Source organism: Jaculus jaculus, chromosome 3 (genome assembly GCF_020740685.1).
Source record: "Jaculus jaculus isolate mJacJac1 chromosome 3, mJacJac1.mat.Y.cur, whole genome shotgun sequence".
Taxonomy (NCBI): Eukaryota; Metazoa; Chordata; class Mammalia; order Rodentia; family Dipodidae; genus Jaculus; species Jaculus jaculus.
Genome location: NC_059104.1, coordinates 175970400 through 175985488, shown reverse-complemented (window position 1 = coordinate 175985488; position 15089 = coordinate 175970400). Strand labels below are relative to the sequence as shown.

Below are 15089 nucleotides of genomic sequence, written 5' to 3'. Positions count from 1 at the left end.
TTCTGAGCACAGGTCATAGATCACCATGCCATGGAGGTAGTTTGTTTATTTATTTTTTTGGTTTCTCGAGGCAGGGTCTCACTTTAGCCCAGGCTGGCCATGAACTCATAGTGATCCTTCTATCTTAGCCTCCTGTATGCTGTTGAAGGTGTGCAGCACAATGCCAGGCCCTCTGAGGTAGTTTCTATGGCGACAAATGATAGGATAAGCGGAGCTTTGGGAGCCTCACCCTGGTTTTGTAGCCTGTCATGACAGCTTTGTGGTGGCTCTTGCTGAGCAGCAAAGGGAGGCAGACTGGAGGCACAGGCAGCTCTGACAGGCCATTGCCTTACCTGCAGGTTCCCATGTGGCCGATGGCTGGGGAAAGGCATGGACGATGGAAGCCTCGAGCGGGTTCTCGTTGGGGAGCTGCTCACATCCCTGCCTGAAGTAGACGAGAGGCCGTGCCGGACCCCGCCACTGCAGCAGTCCCCCAGTGTCATCCGGAGGCTTGTAGCCATCTCACCCAACAACAAGCCCAGTAAGTGAGAGAAGGAGCTGGGTCCTCGTGCCACTCAGTCTGGGGATGGGCAGATCTCTGGGAGTGCATTCCCAGCCCGTGTAGGAGCCACCACTGCTGACACAGCCCCCTCCTGACTTGGCCAGTGAGGGCACGTGACCCTCACCTTTGCAGGTGGAAGGAGCGTCTGTGCCCTACCCAACTTGTTCATGTTCCTGTCAGAGAAAGGTTTTCTCTTCTGGCCTTCCCCTCTTGTCTAAGCACAAGGCCAGAACTTGCAGGGTAACATGGAAAGTCAGCTTTACCAGCGTCTCTTAGAGAAGGGACTCTGTTAGCTTTGGCTTCGCCCCAAGATTTTGGAAGAGCTATTTCTGTAAAGTTGGGTGAGCAAGAGTCTCGGCTTCCTGGATCCCACTGCCTTGCCTCTTCGGGAGCCTTCCTCCCGGTGTCCTCACGATGCTTGATCAGGAGGCACCGTCACCCTCTGGTACTGCTCAGGGCTGTCTGCTTGATTTTATCAGAGCTGAACACCGGGCAGATCCAGGAGTCCATCGGGGAGGCAGTCAATGGTATTGTGAAGCACTTCCACAAGCCTGAGAAAGAGGTGAGTCTTCCTGCCCTAACCCAGAGCCTCTCATTGAGTAGAAGGTCACACTGGTTATGTTCTAAGTCCATGCGGTGTGGCCCAGGCTGGCTTTGAACTGATGGTAGTCCTCTCGCCTTATCCTGGGATGACCGGCTACTACCACACCCAGCAGTCTTGTGTAGGGTGTTCTTTACTTGGGGATGGAGCAGACACCTTCCTCGCTTGTTTGGTTTCCCTGCACACTGATGGCATAGTGAACAGTGCCTGTTCCTGTCTGCTTCTGGGTTTGCCTGGGCCTTCCCACATAATGACTCCCCTGGGACCTAGCGCCCTCATAGGTCCCTTCAGCAGCTCTTCACCAACGGCTTCTTGGAGCCAGCACTGTGGCCCCTGGTCTTTGGCTGCCTCCTGGCTCTGGCTTGGGTTTGGGCACCCAGTGGAGGGAGGGCAGCACAGCTGACCTCTGCCTGTCATTTGTCCTGCTTTCTTACCTAGCGGGGCAGTCTGACCCTGTTGCTTTGTGGAGAGTGTGGTCTCGTCTCGGCCCTGGAACAAGCTTTCCAGCATGGGTTTAAATCACCCCGACTCTTCAAAAATGTCTTCATCTGGGATTTCCTGGGTGAGTTGGGCTAGGGCAGGAGGCCAGGCAAAGCATGCAGAGTTGCGGGTGTCACACAGAAATGTGGTGTCTTACACACGGAGACGTGGGGTCTCACAGAAATCTGGGGTCTCTCACACAGAGACGTGGGGATCTCTCACATGGAGACCTGATGTCTCACACAAAGACCTGGGGGTCTCACACATGGAGACGCAGGGGTCTCACACAGAACAGGGCACCAGCCCCTGGGGTGAGGTTACAGAATACAAATCAGTAACTCTCAAGGCAGATCCAGTGTTTGTCCTGGTTTTTCTCGAAAAGGAATAACTGGAAACTCCTGACACCTGCCCCTCCTGTCGAGCCCTCACCTCCTGCGAACTGAGGTGATGCTAAGCATCTGTCATCTAGAATGGCCTTAGCCCTAAGTCCTCATGCCTTCTCCTCACATAGCCAAAAAGCTAGTTGACTTTTCTTTTTTCAATGCTGGGACTGAACTCAGGACCCAAGTCCCTGAGCTAAACTCCAACCCCCACAAAAGGTTAGTTTGTTTTGGAGTCTAAACCCTGTGTGATATGCAATTGGAGAATTTTTATGCAGACAACCATCTTCAGCTTTTTCTTATATCTTCAGACTAGGGGGAAAACCATCTTTATAACAAGGGCCACAAAAATTTAAAAGTTGGGGTCATTTTAAAATAGGATCCCTGACCGTCAGCATTCTTGTGTTACTCTCCTGAAGTCACCTGCATGAACTTGGAGGTGCCCACATTAAGCAACTTGCAGGACGTTCAGGGATAGGTGGGTTTTGAGAGCCGTTGGCACTGGCAGGCTTTTCTACTCTCACAGAAAAAGCACAAACCTACTATGAGACATTGGAGCAGAACGATGTCGTCCCCGAGGAAAACTGGCATACAAGGGCCCGGAATTTCTGCCGGTTTGTCACTGCAATCAACAACAATCCACGCAACATTGGCAAGGATGGCAAGTTTCAGATGCTGGTGTGCTTGGGAGCCAGGTACTGCTGACCCCAAGCCCAGAGTGCATGGCAGTCTTCGCGCAGACAGTGACATGGTGTGGTGCAGATCCAGCTGGTGCTCAGGCACTCTCGGAGGGCTTCCTATAGGCTCTTAATTTCCTTCTTAAATCCCGTGCACATGTAGGCACCTATTGGGGGGGGTTGTATATAGTTGGCAGGTGATATATATGACAGATTATATATGTGGTTGTGGGGCCACATTTTGATAGGAAGGTTGGAGTAGTTTTGAACCTCTGGGGAAATTTGAAACAATATATGTAGTCATTTCTTAGGTAAACATTTGAATGTGGCAGGCCTTATGGAAAGTGATGAAAAGAGAACTAAATAAAACAGTCTCTGCCATTTAGAATTTAGAAGGCTGCAGGAACCCATTAAAGAAATGCCCCTCAGGCTGGAGAGATGGCTTAGCTGTTAAGTCACTTTCCCACAAAGCCAAAGGATGCAGGTGTGATTTTCCAGGACCCACATAAGCTAGAGGCACGAGGTGGCACATGCATCTGGAGTTCTTTTGTGGTGGCTTGAGGCCCCGGTGTGACCATTCTCTCTCTCAATGCCTCTTTCTTTCTCTCTCTAATAAGTAAATAAAACAAAAATAGTACCACTCATCAGATAGGCTGAGATGTGGCGGGGAGGTTCAGAGACAGCTTCAGGAGGAGGTGGTACTTGTGGTGAGCCTTAGAAGGGAGCAGCAGGCAGATGTGAGGAAGGTGGTCGCAGAAAGAAAGCACAGACCCTAGAGTCGGCGTCACCAGAGTCACATCTCAGGCCAGTCATTGTGACCTTGGGCAGGCTATTTCACCTTCATTGACAAAGCAGGGATAATGATATCCTAGGTTGTATTGAAGGCCAGATCGCCTAATAGTGCTGGCACATGGGAAGTGCTGTGTGAGTTAGTGCTTAGTAATGGTGGTGGCAGCTGTGGGGAGGAGAGAAGCTGGAGGGCCGTTGCTAGCGGTAGCGCTGACCCGAGCCACATGTCTGCTCCGTGGTGAGGCTGTCAAGGCCGAGGAGGGAGGCTGTGGAGAAGTTGGGTTGGTGGCTCCTGTTGTGGGGGGGGGATGTGGGGAGGCACTAGCCTCGTCAGCTTCAGATACGATTCAGGAGTCCCCTTGTTCTTTTCCTTTTCCCTCTCCTGGGGCCACTCCACCCCACCAGAGACCACCTCCTGCACCACTGGATCGCGTTGCTGGCTGACTGCCCCATCACGGCTCACATGTACGAGGACGTGGCCCTGATCAAAGACCACACGCTCGTCAATTCTCTGATCCGCGTGCTGCAGACGCTGCAGGAGTTCAACATCACGCTGGAGACCTCCCTGGTTAAGGGCATCGACATCTGACGTCCCGGCACCACCAGCAGCAGGGCCAGAAAGACTGCCTTCAGCTCTGCCTCTTCCTCCCAAAGGGACCTCAGCAAGTCGTGCGGGACAGAGAGGAGATGTACACTTACTGTAAAAAGAAAACTAGAGGATTTTTGGAAAAAAATAATCTATTTTAGAGTTTATTTGCTGATTTGCTTTTTACACACTTTCATGTGAAAGAGTGATGGGAGAGGGAGCGGGGGCTGGGGCCGCTTATTTTGAAGCTGGCGCCGCCCTCGCGTGGCCGTGCGCTGGGAGCCTGTGGGGCTGTTCCCCATCCTGCCCCGTCACGTCGCTGAGGCCATTCCACATCGTTTTTAAACTAATGTTTTCTATATTAACATTATTCTGGGTCTTTGGCTTTCAAAGGCCACACAGGTGTGCTGAGCAGGAAGTCCCATGCTGCAGTCCAAGGGATTTTTAGCAGTGCCCGTAGCAAGTACTGAGCGGTCAGCCCCGCATTTTTTTTTTTTTTTTTTTGTCAGTATTATTTGGGAAGGAGGCGTGCTGGGACATGTCATTGTGCCATCATCGTGTGGAAAAATCACGTTTCCTGTTGGCACACGGTTGCACAGAAGTAAACATGAGCATGTTTTAACAGGTTTTTCTTTTCTTCTTCTATCTTATTTATTTAATCCTCCATTGTGTGTTTTAAGTATTTGTTTTTCTTTTTCTTCTTTAAGAAAAGGAAAAGCTTGTCACAATCTAACTGGCTGTGTTATTGTTACATTTATGTTGTTTTGCAACTTAGAAACCAGCTACAGTATGGCCCACTTAATAAAACACCTGAACAAAGCTGCAGGGTCACTGACTTTTGTGGGGGTTGTGAGCAGTGGATGGTGGAGGATGCGGCATGCTCTGCCTGTGAGAACCTGGCAGTGCCTCACCTCTCTGCACCAGCTCTGGCTGTGGACTGCCATGATGGTCCCAGGGCCTGGTATTCTTTGGTCCTTTCCTCTGTGGCACCTGGACCTGTCATAGTGCTAACTCATGCAGCTAATTAAGAGGGATGCGGGGGGCTGGAGAGATGGCTTAGTGGTTAAGCGCTTGCCTATGAAGCCTAAGGGCCCAGGTTCGAGGCTCGATTCCCCAGGACCCATGTTAGCCAGATGCACAAGGGGGTGCACGCATCTGGAGTTCATTTGCAGTGGCTGGAAGCCCTGGCGTGCTTCTCTCTCTCCCTTCCTCTTTCTCTTTCTCTGTATCTGTCACTCTCAAATAAATAAAAATTAAAAAAAAATAAAAAGGGATGTGGGGCTGGAGAGATGGCTCAGTGATTAAGGCACTTGCTTGCAAAGCCTGGTGGTCTGGGTTCAATTCTCTAGTACCTACAGAGCCAGATACACAAAGTGGTGCATTCATCTGGAGACCCTGACATGCCCATTCTCTCTCTTCTTGCAAATAAATAAATAAAAATATTTAACTCTGCAGGTGTGGTGACATACGACTTTAATCTCAGCACTTGAGAGACTGAAGTAGGAGGGTGACTGTGACTCTTGAGGGCAGCCTGAGAGCACCTAGGGAATTTCAGGTCAGCCTGGGCTAGAGTGAGACTTTGCATTGAAAAACCAAAAAACAACAACAAAAAATTTTTTAATGAGGGGTAGTGGCCTGGAGAGGTGGCTCAGTGGTTAAGGTGCTTGCCTGCAAAGCCTAAGGACCTTGGTTCACTTCCCCAGTACTTAGCCAGATGCACAAGGTGGTGCAGGCATCTGTAGGGTTCATTTGCAGTGGCTAGAGGCCCTGATGTGCCCATTCTTTCTCTCTACTTGCCTCTCTCTCAAATAGGTAAATAATTTTTTTGTTTTGTTTATTTTTATTTATTTATTTGAAAGTAACAGAGAGGAGGGAGGAGAAAATGGGTGCATCAGGGCCTCTAGCCACTGAAAATGAACTGTAGATGCATGTGCCATCTTGTGCATCTGGCTTACATGGGTACTAGGGAATCGAGCCTCGAACTGGGATCCTTAGGCCTCACAGGCAAGTGCTTAAACACACACACACACACACACACACACACACACACACATATATACACACATATACATATATATATATATATATATATATATATATATATTTATTTATTTATTTATTTATTTTTGGTTTTTCAAGGTAGGATCTCACTCTAGTCCAGGCTGATCTGGAATTTATTATGTAGTCTCAGGGTGGCCTTGAACTCATGGTGATCCTCCTACCTCTGCTTCCCAAGTGCTGGGATTAAAGGAGTTACCACCATGCCCAGCTTTTTTTTTTTTTTTTTTTAAGAGGGATGTGGAAAGAGATTAGCCTCATACTGCAAAGAGGGGACTGTGGCATAGAGGGGAAGAGATTGACAGGCTGGGCTGTTTCTTGAGAGGGTTAGGGAGATAGTACAGGAACACAGGTGACCCTGTATGCCCTCAAAGGGGGGGGGGATTGCTTATTGGCATACAATGATTGTGTAAAATATTGATTTCTGTGGAAAAGCCCTTTCTTGAGAGAAGGGTCATCTTTTCTGATAGGGATGGCAGGACTTTGGGAATCAGCCACACTTTTAGTTTTCCATCACTTTCCTTTGGCAGGAAGTTCTAGATGTATGGCCTGACCAAATAGAGTCCCTCAAAGCAGTCTGACCCACTTTTGCCCTTTCTTGATTTTGTGTGAGGCTTTATTCTGTCTGGAATATCCCTTCCCCTCACTCACTCCCTGCTCACTGCGTATGAGGTTTACTTTGGGAGTTGGCTGTTCTCTCATCTTGGTTCTTTAGGTTCTTAAATACTGGGCCTCTTCCCTGGGTCATTGTTGCCTGCCTCATGTTGGGTCACCCCTAGACTGAGCTCCTCCAGGACAGAGATGTCCTTTTGTCCATCTCTGTCCTTGCACCGCAGGCCCGGGAAGGCAGAAGAAACGAGGGAAGGGAGGCTTCGGGAGAGCCAGCAGGGGGCGTGAGCGGGCTACACACACCGTCCTCAGCGGTGGTAGCTGGGGGAGAGAGGGCTGCGGCCTCTAAACAGGAGGGGAGACTGTCTGGCCAAGCAAGAAGAGTCGCTTAAAACCCAGCTTTATCAATACACCGCTTCCTTTTCCTAAGTGCAGGCCAAGTAAGTACACATTCTCCTAGTTGTGGGAGGAAATAGAGGCTCCGCGAAGCTGAATTACTTACCATAAGTAAGTCTGTGACCTTTCCACTGACAACCACACCCTTGTTTGATTCAGTTCTCTACTCAGATTTCCTCAGAAAGACCTACTCTAATCACTCCAAAAGACCAGACTGTTCCATCAGTCCGTTTTTATTCCTCTACTCTATTTTCCTTCTTCCTATCTAAAAGCATCGCACTGATAATTCATTCTGGGTGTAGGTGTTACGAAGGTGGGACTTGAAGGTGAGTGTGAGGGTCCTGGCAGTGTCTTGGATAATGAGGCCTGCGTGAGTCACTGCTGAGCTCATGACTAGTCACCCGTCAGGCTCTCCGGTAAGTGAGCCACGTGACGCAGGGGCAGGGCAGAGTATCATTTGGGTAACCTGCGAGTCTATTCTTTCATCTGCTTTCAGCTTTTAGGCACCAAATACTTGAGCCGGTGCTCACACTACTTAAGATTCCTCAGCGTGCTAATGGGTCTCACTTGTCCAACTGACCAGTGGGCCATGGCTCTGTGACGTAGAGGTAGGCACCCAGAACTCAGCTGTGTGCTTCAAGAAGGATGTTGGTGGCCTGAGTCAGCTGCCCAGAAGAGGAGCTTGTACCCTTTCTAGCAGATGTTGCCGAGAGGGTGGGTCTGAGTGTGTTTCATAGATGAGGGCTCGTCTGCTCTCGACAGCTGTGAGTGTCTCACTTTCTACTGTGCTTTGTGATCACCGCAGGTCCTTTCTGGAATGATGTGTGACGTGAGGGAACCGACCCATTCGGTAGCATGGAACTGCCGCCTCCTGTGCGGGGCGCAGGCGGCCTTTCCAGCAGCTCTTCACCAGCTGCTGCCCCTTGTCTGAGCCCGTGCTTCCCACACTCGAGATTTCTGGCAAGCAAACAAGCAGAGAAACTCAGAGAATTGTTAAAGTAGGCACCCTTGTGATCACCACCCAGCTCAAGAATAGAACTTTGCCAGCTGCCCCCCCCACTCCACATCCCGTCCCCTCCCTGTCCCAGCTGACTGCCTCCCATCTTCGGGATGTGCATAGGACTCCTTTCCTCGATTTTATTCTATCACCCAGACGTGCATCTATAAACACAATAGTCTTACTGCCCTTTAATTAATTTAGTTTTGATATTAGGGCTAGATATGTGGCTGAGTTGGTAAGAGTGCTTGCCTAGCATATAGGAAGCCCTGGGTATAATTCCTGGAACGAAGTGATCGGGCCAAGGTGGCCTGTAATCCCAGAACTCTGGAGGGAGAAGCAGGAGGATCAGAAGTTCAAGGTCATTCTTGACGACATTGCAAGTTGGAGGCTGGCTGGCCTGGGACGCATAAGCCTTATTTCCAAACATTTCACTGGGCTAGGGGAGGGGAATGGAGAGAGGGCTCAGCAGTTAAAGGCACATGCTTGTAAACCCTATTGACTCAGGTTCAATTCCCCAGTGCCATATAAAGCCAGATACACAAGGTGGTGCATGCATCTGGAGTTTGTGGTAGCTAGAGGCCCTGGCCCATACTTTCTCTCTCTTTCACTCTCTCTCTTTCTGCCTCTTTCTGAAAAACTGAATATATTTTAAAAAATTCTTGAAGAGGACTGTCCACTCCTTTCTTCTTCTTCTAATCTGCTGAAGACCCTGGGCTGTGTGATGTTGGTTTTCCCAGAGCCAGGATGGTCAGGGATGAAGCACTGTGTCATTTACTCTCCCCACTTCTGTGGCACTGCTTCCTGCTGGGTGTCACTGCGTGAAACAAAAATCTTTAGTGTCTACCCACAGGCCACTGCGTCAAATCTTCTTGCCCACGAGCTGCAGGACCTTTTCCTTCCTGCCCTCTGGCTAGCCAGGGAAGTGATATTTCTGATTCAAAATCGGGATTACAGGGCTGGAGAGATGGTTTAGCAGCTAAGGCATTGGCCTGCAATTCCCCAGGACTCATGTTAGCCAGATGCACAAAGGGGTGCACGCATCTAGAGTTTGCAGTGGCTGGATGCCCTGGTGTGCCCATTCTCTCTCTCTCTGTGCCTCTTTCTCTCAAATAAATAAAATATATTAGAATTTTAAAAAGAAATTTTAAAAAGCCAGGATTACAGTGCTCACTGGTCCTGCCTGGGAATGTGGACGGCTCACTGTGCGTGCCTCTTCCTCAGGAAGCAGGCGCACGTTAGCAGTACTGCTGTCTGGAGACAGCTACGCTCACTTGCTGTCTTTCAAGGCAGCCGTTGTCCATTCGGCTTCCACCCACACACCAAGCTGATCCATCGGTAACAGAATGAGCTCGGCCACCCTTTCCACGTTGGCAGGTCTGACGGAACCCAGTTCATAACGGGCAGATTTGGACATTTGCCTCTTGAGAGTCAAGGGCATGCTCATGCTCCAGGAGCTTGTTCACAAGAGGCGCATAATCAGTCCACTCGTTAGACAGCCTGGCTTTGCTGCGGAGTCACTCTCTGTCTGGGGCTTACACAAGGAGCTCCGTTTTGCATCTCTACCCTTCCCTGACATGTCCAGCACCTCGGGGCTGCTGGATCTTAGATCCCAGTGCCAGGCCATGTGCCCAGCTACCTGCACCCCCTGTAGAGTCCTTGTCCATTCAAGGTTCCACTTCAAACTGGCCATTTTCTGTGTCTATGAATTTCTATGAAATTTCCTTGGAGTGCCATGTGTAGCTTCCAGAATCCAAGAAGGCCTACCGTTCTGCTGTGAATTTTTATTTGTAGTGAATGCAAGAAGACTGAACTTGTCTTCTACTTTATTTATTTATTTATTTATTTATTTATGTGTGTGTGTGTGTGTGTGTGTGTGTGTGTGTGTTTGTGTGTGAGAGAGAATTGGCACACCAGGGCCTCCAGCCACTGCAATTGAACTCCAGATGCATTTGGCACTTTGTGTGAGCACTTGCATTACCTTGTGCATGTGGCTTACGTGGGATCTGGTGAACATGGGTCCTTAGGCTTTGAAGGCAAGCACGTTAACTCCTAAGCCACTCCCCAGCCCTCTACTTTTTAAAGCATCTATATGTTTATAGGCACATTTGCTTGTGTGTGGATGTGGAGGACAAAGTTGGGTGTCTCCTTCTAGCACTCTTATTTATTTAAATATTATTTATTTATGAGAGAGAGAATAAGAGAGAGAGAGAGAGGCAGATAGAGAGAAAATGGACATACCAGGAGCTCTAGCCACTGCAAATGAACTCCAGACACATGTGCCACCTTGTTCATCTGGCTTACATGGGACCTGGGCAATCGAACCTGAGTCCTTAGGTTTCTTGGGCAAGCGGCTTAACCGCTAAGCCGCCTCTCCAACCCAAATCTCCTTACTTTCTGAGACCTAATCTCTCACTTGAACCCAGAGTTCACTATCTGGCTAACCTCGTGCTCCAGCTTGCCCTGGGGATCTGCCTGTCTCTACCTCCCAAATGCTGGGGTTACAGACACACATGAGCATGCCCAGCCATTTTTTCTTTTCTTTTCTTTTTCTTCCTTTCTTATTTTGGTTTTTCAAGATAGGGGTCTCACTCTAGTCCAGGCTGACCTGGAATTCACTGTGTAGTCTCAGGCTGGCCTCAAACTCACAGCAATCCACTTATCTTTGCCTCCCAAGTGCTGGGATTAAAGGCATGCACCACCATGCCCAGCTCTTTTCTTTTTAAAAATATTTTATTTAGGGTTGGAGAGATGGCTTAGCGGTCTAAAGTTCTTTTGTAGTGGCTAGAGGCCCTGGCGTACCCATTCTCTCTTTCTCACCCTCTCTCTGTCTGTAATAAATAAATAAACATTTTATTTATTTATTTGAGAGAAAGGGAGCGAGAGAGAGAAGAGAACTGATGCTCCAGGGCCTCTAGCCCTGCAAAAGAACTCTAGATGCATGTACCACCTTGTACCTTTATGTGGGTACTAGGGAATTGGGTCCTTTGGCTTTGCTGGCAAGCACCTTAACTGCTAAGCCATCGCTCCAGCCCCCTGTTTTCTTATTATGTTGCCGAGATTGAACTCAGGGCCTAGAGCATGTTGTGTGTGCTCAGCCACCGAGCTGCACCTCAGCCCTGTCTTTGTTTGCAGGGAGCATTCTGGCAGAGCTTGTCTTACTGATGTCTAAAAATCATCTGTGTCGTCTTTTGTTCCAATGAAACATTGGCATGCACGGGCGGCAGACAACAATGTTCATTTACTTTCCCCCCAGAGCTGTCTTAACTTGGCTTCCAGCATTGTCTGGAGAGGTCTGAACCATTTAACGGCACACAGAACAGCACACAGATCCGCTCCATTGGTTGCGTTGTAGTGATTGAGCAGGAACGGCAAGATAGTTTTCTGGAGACGCAGGCACTCCAGGTGAATGGTGAGCCCTCAGGAACCCGCTGCTTCTGGGAGGTTTTGCTGTCTCATGGCTGGGGGTCCCAACTGTGCAGGGTCACAATGACACAAGACACAGTTGTACCTTCCCCCTCAGAGCCCTAGAAGTTGTGGAAGGGTTTCCTGGAGAAGAGTGACCTGTTCACTGCACTGAGGAAGGATGTGAGTGTCCCAGTTAGTAGCCACAGGGCAGATGAGTGCAGCATGGCCTGGGGTGCTGTAGGAGGGAGAATGGATTCTTTTTGACTTAAAAAAAAATGTATTTATTTAAGAGAGAGAGATTGGGAGAGGGCTTGAGGAATGGCTCAGCAGTTAAGGCACTAGCCTGTAAAGCCAAAGAACCTAGGTTCGATTCCCCAGGACCCATGTAAGCCAGATGCACAAGGCAGCTCATGCATCTGTAGTTTGTTTGCAGTGGCTGGAGGCCCTGGCATTCCCATATTCATTCATTCATTCATTCATTGTCTCTTTCTTTCCCTCCCTGCCTCCCTTTCCCCCTTGCAAATAAATAAACAAAATATTTTAAAAAGAAAGAGAGAAAGGAAGAAAGAGAGAGGGAGGGAGAGAACAGGAACACCAGGACCTCCAGCCACTGCAAACGAACTCCAGATGCATGTACCACCTTGTGCATCTGGCTTACGTGGGTCCTGGGGAATCGAACCTGGGTCCTTAGGCTTTGCAGGCTTTGCGGGCAAGTGCCTTAACCACTGAGCTATCTCTCCAGCCCCAAGGGGAATAGATTCTGCTTAGTGGTGACTGACAGGGCTTGGTGAAGCATTGGGTCGAAAGCTCAAGGAAACAAGAGTCGTTAGGGATGACCCCTAGTCCTCATGGTCCTCAGGGTTCAGTTTAGTTTGAAACACAGACTGGTACTTTTAGCCTGGCTGACATCCGGGGTGGCGTGTATGTTTGTGCTCACAGGTTCACCCTCACCTGTGAGCACACCCTTGCGCTGTTGTGCACTTCCCTTTCTTCACACTCTTACAAGGAAGGTCAGTGGCTGGTGCACTTAGTAGAAGCCTTGGGATTCCAGGTCACTGACACTGAAAATAAAGCCTGCAGTTTCCTTCCGGGTGAATCATTTCCTGGACACTTCCCCTGGTGGCCCTCAGGCTGGGATTGCAACGATCTCAACTTCCAAAAGGTTTATTATAGGCTCTGACCTTTAGCTCCGATGGCATAGACTGGATTATTGTAACCGAATTAATTCTCCAGAGACTGGTTTCTGTTGAATGGATTTCTTTACTACATCCCTTAGCCTTATAGCTAGGCCAAGCATCCCCTGGCCAGAGCAGGTGGTATCTTCCCTAGCCCACTGCCCGCTGGCAGGACTGGTCAGGCAGCTCTTTGAACTCTTAGTGATGTCACCAGCACGTGCCCCCCGTTGGTATAACAAAACGTGTACCCAAGATGCCTTGCAAGACTCTGAAAATTCTGGTCTTGTGTTTGTGCCTCTTTATTTCACTTTGGGGATTTGGAGGCACCTCTGGTGGGAGCTGGAATTGAGTGACCTTGGCCACCACTGAGGGTCACCTGGTTGTGCAACTTGCTCAGCTCAGCCTTTTAGCATCTTGAGACCATGTGGCTTTGAATGACTTTGTTTAGCAGAAAGCAATCAGAAGGTTGAATTAAAATTTTGGTGCTCAGTTTTGATTGCAAAATTTTACTTCACTGAATTTGTAATTATAAGTGATGACCTTGGGCTGGAGAGATGGCTTAGTGGTTAAGCGCTTGCCTGTGAAGCCTAAAGACCCTGGTTTGAGGCTCAACTCCCCAGGACCCATGTAAACCAGATGCACAAGGAGGCGCACGCGTCTGGAGTTCGTTTGCAGTGGCTGGAAGCCCTGGCGCACCCATTCTTTCTCTCTCTCTATCTACCTCTTTCTCTGTTACTCTCAAATAAATAAAAATGAACAAAAATAAAATAAAATAAATAAGTGATGACCTTGGGCTGGTTTTTTTTTTTTTTTTTTTTTTTTTTTTTTTGGTTTTTCAAGGTAGGGTCTCACTCTGGCTCAGGCTGACCTGGAATTCACTCTGTAGTCTCAGGGTGGCCTCGAACTCTTGGAGATCCTCCTACCTCTGCCTCCCGAGTGCTGGGATTAAAGGCGTGCGCCACCACACCCGGCTCTGTTTTGTTTTTTTACTTAGTAATGTTGCTGGATACCAAAGGTGAGAGGTAAGTTTTAGTTTTAGCCGTAGCAGGTCCCCACACCCACACTATGCCCTCCTCATTTCCTTCTGCGTATGAAATAAGCACATCAGCCCTGCGTTACTGGTGTGTGGTGGACACAAAAGAGCCTAGCAAATAAATGATTTCCAAAAGGAAGTCAGAGCTTATTAGGCTATAAAATTAAATAAAAGGCATCTAGATAGGAAAAAAAAACCTATCTCTATTTGCAGATGATTTAAACAAAACAGGAAAAAGAAAAAAAAAAAAACAAGAGTCAGGCCAGGTGTGATGATGCATGCCTTTAATCGCAGCCCTTGGGAGGCAGAGGTAGGAGGATCACTGTGAGTTTGAGGCCAGCCTGAGACTAAATAGAGAATTCCAGGTCAGCCTGGGCTAGAGCGAGAACCTACCTTGAAAAACCAAAAAACAAAAATCAGAGTCATGCATCCCTGTAGCCTCAGAACTCAGGAGCTCAAGGCAGGGGCAACATAAATTCAAGGTCATCCTCAGCAACAGAGTAAGTTTGAGGCCAGCCTGGGCTATATGAGATCCTGTCTCAATTTTTTTAACCCTATTAGAATTAATTTTAAAAATGTTCAGTAGATACATGATTAAAAGAGGGCTGGAGAGATGGCTTAGCAGTTAAGGAATTTGCCTGCAAAGCCAAAGGACTTGGGTTCAATTTCTCAGGACCCACATAAGCCAGATGCACAAGGTGGCACATGCATCTGGAATTTGGTTTTAATAGTTGGAGGCTCTGCTGCACCCATTCTCTATTTATTTTTTCTTTCTTTCCTGTTTTTTTTTTTTTTTGAGGTTGGATCACACTCTAGCTCAGGCTGACCTGGAATTCACTCTGTAGTGTCAGGGTGGCCTCGAACTCAAAGTGATTCTCCTACCTCAGACTCCAGAGTGCTGGGATTAAGGGTGTGTGCCACCAGGCCTAGCCCCATTCTCTCTTTCTACCTTCCCCTTTCTTTCTTTCTCTCTTTCTCTCTTTCTCTCTTTCTCTCTCTCTCTCTCTCTCTCTCTCTCTCTCTCTCTCTTTCTTTTTTTCTTTCTTTTTCTTGCTCTCACATAAATAAATAAATAAATAAATATTTTTTTGTTCATTTTTTTATTTATTTGAGAGTGACAGACACAGGGAGAAAGACAGATAGAGGGAGAGAGAGAGGATGGGCGCGCCAGGGCTTCCAGCCACTGCAAACGAACTCCAGATGCGTGCGCCCCCTTGTGCATCTGGCTAACGTGGGACCTGGGGAACCGAGCCTCCAACAGGGGTCCTTAGGCTTCATAGGTAAGCGCTTAACCGCTAAGCCATCTCTCCAGCCCGATAAATAAATAAATAAATTTAAAATCCTGTTTAAAACAAAATC

General features: G+C 48.5%; 1 protein-coding gene across 2 annotated transcripts in view; it reads left to right on the top strand.

The window, feature by feature from the left end:
• Positions 1-4873, top strand: part of Dennd5a (DENN domain containing 5A) — a 100333-nt gene extending 95460 nt beyond the window's left edge. For both annotated transcript variants that reach the window (XM_045145203.1, XM_045145202.1), the window contains 5 exons: positions 339-520; positions 1021-1103; positions 1581-1704; positions 2529-2697; positions 3874-4873. In XM_045145203.1, the coding sequence (XP_045001138.1) occupies positions 339-520; positions 1021-1103; positions 1581-1704; positions 2529-2697; positions 3874-4057 (742 nt within the window). In that variant the 3' untranslated portion in view covers positions 4058-4873. The remainder of the gene's footprint in view (positions 1-338; positions 521-1020; positions 1104-1580; positions 1705-2528; positions 2698-3873) is intronic.
• Positions 4874-15089: the final 10216 nt, after the last annotated feature.